This window comes from Cupressus sempervirens, chromosome 3 (assembly GCF_028749045.1).
Source record: "Cupressus sempervirens isolate cs-2001-9-10 chromosome 3, ASM2874904v1, whole genome shotgun sequence".
Lineage (NCBI taxonomy): Eukaryota > Viridiplantae > Streptophyta > Pinopsida > Cupressales > Cupressaceae > Cupressus > Cupressus sempervirens.
Window position 1 is genome coordinate 546313523 of NC_143120.1, and position 5111 is coordinate 546318633.

Genomic DNA, 5111 nt, shown 5'->3' on the forward strand with positions numbered 1-5111 from the left:
TTCATGTACATATCAAAATCCTTCATGCCTAACTACATTCATATCGACATAGAAACCTAACTAATATACATATCTTATGATGAGAAGAGAAATCAATCTCAATTGTCAATTTGATATGCTTTATCCATCTAATATAAATACTTCAATTTTGTTTCTCTTGACATCTTTTAAATAATATTTATTCTCCCGCATAAACACTAGCTCAATTCTTTTCTTTCCAATTTTTTTCTCTTATTAGAGCACGACAATGCATTCGTAACTTCAAGAAAATACACTTGGAGATTGGAACACAACGTGGTGATAGTTGATTAGGAAGTAAGCAATGAAATAGTGCACTTTCTCATTAGTATGTATTACTATCAAGTGATGCATACATAGCAATACTAAAATGAGCACAAGTCTAAATATAGTAAACGACAAAAATAACCTTCATGAGAAGGGACGAGTGGACCAGTACTAGATTACAGCATTAACATTATATTTGTGCAAAGTGCTCTAGAGTCTAGTAGGTGTAACCCTTGACGAACATGCCCTCCTTGGCCTCTGCTGATTCTCCTTCGCCAGTGTATTTGCCAAGCTGGGCGAGTGAGTTGGCAGAGGCGCGTGCCACCAGAACCTTCTGTGCCGCCTCCACATTCTCAGGCCTGCCGCCCCATGTCTTCAGGCACGTGTTTTGCAACGCACGTGCGTATGAAAATGACACGTGCCATGGGTGCTTAAATTGGTTCATTGCATTCAGATTCAAGGTGGCCTCCACCTCAGATTGCCCTCCAGAAAGGAACTGTCCCATGCAATAAACGGAGCACTTTGATGAGAAATGGAGTATAAATGAGAGATAATTCTAATCAAACAATCTAAGTTTTAAGGATTGGTTTGTTTGCTAGAATTGAATTAGGATTTGTAGGGACAAATTAATCTTGGTTTGGATGGTTCAAATTGAAACAAATTCTCATTTTGATTTGGAAAGAAGATCTGTTAGTAGTTAAATTTTCATTTTCATTTTTCCACTCAATTCTGAATGAACAAATCCAACATCTAAAACATTCCAAGTGTATTTAACAAATACAGCAAGTAAATGAATGAAGCAAATTGGGAAGAAGGTATAAGATACCATGATTCCAGGGACAGCGGGGGGGATTCTTGTTCGGAGAAGCTTGATGGTGTATTCAGCGACTGTGGCAGGGGATGCTCTCTCCTTGTGTTCGGCGCCTGGGGTGACCATGCTTGGCTTCAGGAGAATACCTTCGAACATCACGTTGTTCTCGGCGAGGTAGAAGAAGACCTCGGCCCACACCTTCTGGGCCACCTCGAAGGTCCTGTCAATGCCGTGCTCTCCGTCCAAAAGGATTTCTGGCTCCACAATTGGGACCAGCCCGTTGTCCTGCACCACCCTCACCCACCATGTTAGCTCCTTTTCAAGAATTCAATCTTCTTTTCAAATGTGGCGGAGGTATATACCTGGGAAATTGCAGCGTAGCGAGCAAGGCCCCATGCAGCTTCCTTCACTGCCAAGGCTGAAGGTCCGTTTGGAATGCTCACCACTGTACGCCTACACAACCATACCATGATTAGATATGCCGTAACAAGCTCTACCCAACACCTAATCTTTAAATCAGCAATAATATGGAAGAACTGTAGAGATCATTATAGCAAAGATTCAAAGAATTCTCCGTGAAATTTTCTGAACTTGATTATTTCAGTTCACATTCCATGTTACGTGCGTCATGGGGATGAGTAATTTTATATAAATGTGAAAGGGGCCGTTGAATTAGGAAGCCAGTAAATTTGCTTGCTAAGCACAAGGATAGATAATTTAATTGCTGTTCGAGTGCTCTGTATTCTAATAACCATTTCTAATACGTCCGAGCCACACATTTAAAAATTAGTTTTTAAAGAGATTTTCTCAATTGCCCCAATCTTATCTATAAGAATGAACGGCTGTCATTACATCAAATTAGTGATAAGAGTTTCTATATGTGGTATTTGCACTTTGGTCCCCACCCAAAAAAAATCTCCTTTTAAATGGATTTTTTTCTTTTTAATTTATCGAAGAAATTCTAAAAGGGAGTTTAGAGTTGTAACTAGCATGTGTTTATCTGTGCTGTAAAATGACTCACATCTGAATAAATGATAGATTAGTCGTCAAGAAGTTTCATAGTTCAAGAATAGAGAATTCTAATAACAAATTAGAAGTCTTTGGTTCAAAACCTAGTTGATCTATAAAAAAGTCAATATGATATTAGAGCTAAGTAAACGCTATTAGACAAAGGTGCCATTTCCAAATACTCCTAACATGATTTAAAGAGACAAATGACTAAAAAGACCAATAATTTGATAGTAAAACTATCACCATACTTGTTAATTTTCAGACAGAAGAGATATACAATATAATTTCTTCCTACTTATGAACATAGCTAGCAAAAACTAAGTCACACAAATCATCAAATCTAACTTACTTTTAAATAAAAAGAAATGTTCTCAAATGAACCACACCAAAATAAAAAGTTGACTAATGACTAAAAGATCAAACATTAATTAAAAACAACCACACATCAATGATAAACTATCTCAATTTTAAATAATGTAAAAAATTCCTTTCATTGAATATATAAATTAAAAATTTGATTAAGAATTTGTTTCTCATCTATTAAATTAATTCTTCCTATTGAAAACATTAAATAGACACACATTTATATATACATGCTCCATCTTTTATTGAATATATGAATTGAAAATTTGATTAAGAATTTGTTTCTTATCTACTAATTAGTTCTCTCATTGAGAACATTGAATAGACATATATGTATAATCCCTCATACAAGATAGCTGATAAAAGTTTAACACCTCTAACATAATTCAAAGTAAATTGAAAAAAAACAGAAGGGAAAAGTAATATTATTTTCTGTAATATCCTTAAACATGAGTTACTAAGACATCACATACCAAGAAAGAAATTAAACTATATATTGTTTAAACGGCACTAGGCACAGTTTTATTTAAAACCATCAAATTTAACAGTACACGAGAGGTAGAATTCTTGACTGGGGATTTTAAACAATGCTGAGGAGTAGATATTGCAGCTGCTTAACACTGTTGACAGATAATAGTCGAAAATAGAAACTGAGCGGGCGTTTCAGTCGTTACCATTTGGCGAATCGAGCTCCCTGCTGATAGTATGCAGCGCACCTTGAAGCGAGGCCGTCCAAACCTTGGCACCAGGACTCATCATTCGAACCCGCCAGGGGTACCAAACCCTAATCAAATCCACAAGCCATTAATTCATGGATCAAACCATAAATTCCATTAATTTTATTTCACTACAATGTTCGCATAGACATACAGTACCTTGTCAACTTTGATTCCGGGCACAATATTCTGAGAAATGAGAACATCGACAATCTTCTTTCCATCAGTGGTGGACTGGTACAGAGTCTCCTCGAACAGAATAGCCCCTGAAATGTACTCTCCCAGAGCTGGAGCGCTGACCAGCAATTGACGGTACGCTTGGCGGTTGGCCTCAGTGTTTTCTAGCCCTATGGAAGCCAGCCTCTTCCCACAGGTAGCGTTAGATTCGTCCATTGCCAAAATCCCTCTTCCCGGAGACGCCACAGTTTTCTGCATTTACCACACGTTCGCTCAATTTAGAACAGAAATTTTAAAAATTAAAAGAAATTGAAGCCAAAGAAAAGAAATTCAATACCGCCGTTTTGAGAAGCTCATCACTTTTGCTCGAATCCTAAAGTATTTAACGCAGAATTTGAAAAGAAAAAGAAGTTGAAGCCAAAGAAAAGCCGTTTTGACAAGCTGATCACATTCGTTCAAAGTTTAAAATATTTAGCAAATAATTTGAAATGATAAAGAAGTTGAAGCCAAAGAAAAGAAACTCTATATCGCTGAATTGACAAGCTCAACACATTTGCTGAAAACCTTATTTAGCGCATAAGTAATTTAAAAAGATAAAGAAGTTGAAGCCAAAGCAAAGAAATTAAATACCGCCGTTTCGACAAGCTCATCACATTTGCTCAAATCCAAACGTATTTAGGGCAGAGATTTGGAAAAACAACGAAAATGAAGCCAGAGAAAGGAAATTAAACACCGCCGTTTTAACAAGCTCATCACATTTGTTCAAAGCTTAAACTATATAAAACAAATTTTTCGAAAAAATCAAGACTTCGAAGCGAAAGAAAAGAAATTGATTACCGCCGTTTTGACAAGCTCATCGCTGTAAGCACTGGCCCGGATACTCAAAGCAGGGGAGGCGGAGATGGAGTGAGTTTGAAGGGAAAGGGCGGAAGAAGAAGAATTTGGTCTGAGAGTCTGGCCAAACCATTCTGATCTGCCCAGACTTAGGGGGGTCTTGATCGCTGCAGTGGCGGCCATTGTTCACCAAAATAACACAGTGAATCCCTTCTTCTCGGCTCTCTGATTGCTCGGCAGATCGAATGCCCTGCTATTTATCGCTCTTTGTGTTTTAGTTTTTCCAGTGCCATATCCTGAGAGGCCTGTGTGAGGCTGAGAGTCCGTCAGCTATTCCCTTCCAATAGAAAATCCCCACGTGTAGAGATCATCGGCCGATTCTGATGACGTGGCAAGCCTCGAGCCTCCCGTTGGTTTTGGCGCTAATCGGACCCTATCCCTCCTTGCTTAGCGTTAATCTCTTTGCTTAGCGTGCCCACCCTTCATCCCTGATTCCCTAGGGAACAATTTTCAAGCTTTTTTTAAGGTTTTCTTTTTCATGTGTTCTCTATTTTTGGTTTTCCAATTTTCAATCTAAAAATAAAATGAAAAACAACGTTTCCCTGATGGGAAGTTGATGTTATGCTACATGAACCACAAATTGCTTGTTTAATATATCGTTTCAAAATTGAAACAAAAAACTCTCACCACCCGAGCCCTTCTATACGAATAACTATTTTTTGTGCTCACAAAATATGGACTACTTACCTTCACTTGCCTTGGTGGTAAATTCATTATTTTTTAATATATCCTTCTAGGAGAAAGGTCTATTAGTTTCAAAATCTATCTGTATTAGAAAATATTTAATAGTTTTTTAAGAGTTAATTTAGCTTGATATTAGATTCATTATTTTTATAAATCAAGTTTTTTAAGGG

At 37.3% G+C, this 5111-nt stretch overlaps 1 protein-coding gene across 1 annotated transcript; it reads right to left on the reverse strand.

Moving 5' to 3' along the window:
• Positions 1 to 282: 282 nt before the first annotated feature.
• Positions 283 to 4428, reverse strand: LOC149567581 (fructose-bisphosphate aldolase 1, chloroplastic). Its single transcript, XM_089820821.1, has 6 exons — positions 4201 to 4428; positions 3346 to 3615; positions 3145 to 3254; positions 1459 to 1549; positions 1112 to 1381; positions 283 to 781 (listed from the first exon to the last, which is right to left on the reverse strand). The coding sequence occupies exons 1-6, from the start codon at positions 4378 to 4380 to the stop codon at positions 503 to 505; spliced, it is 1200 nt and encodes a 399-aa protein (XP_089676947.1). The 5' UTR covers positions 4381 to 4428; the 3' UTR covers positions 283 to 502.
• Positions 4429 to 5111: the final 683 nt, after the last annotated feature.

Excerpts from the sequence above, each read along its gene's own strand:
- LOC149567581 (XM_089820821.1), bottom strand. The coding sequence starts at position 4,380 with ATGGCCGCCACTGCAGCGATCAAGACCCCCCTAAGTCTGGGCAGATCA. Across the intron at positions 3,616-4,200 it reads ATGAGCTTGTCAAAACGGCG|AAAACTGTGGCGTCTCCGGG; the intron begins GTAATCAATTTC and ends TGGTAAATGCAG. Across the intron at positions 1,382-1,458 it reads GCTACGCTGCAATTTCCCAG|GACAACGGGCTGGTCCCAAT; the intron begins GTATATACCTCC and ends AGGGTGGTGCAG.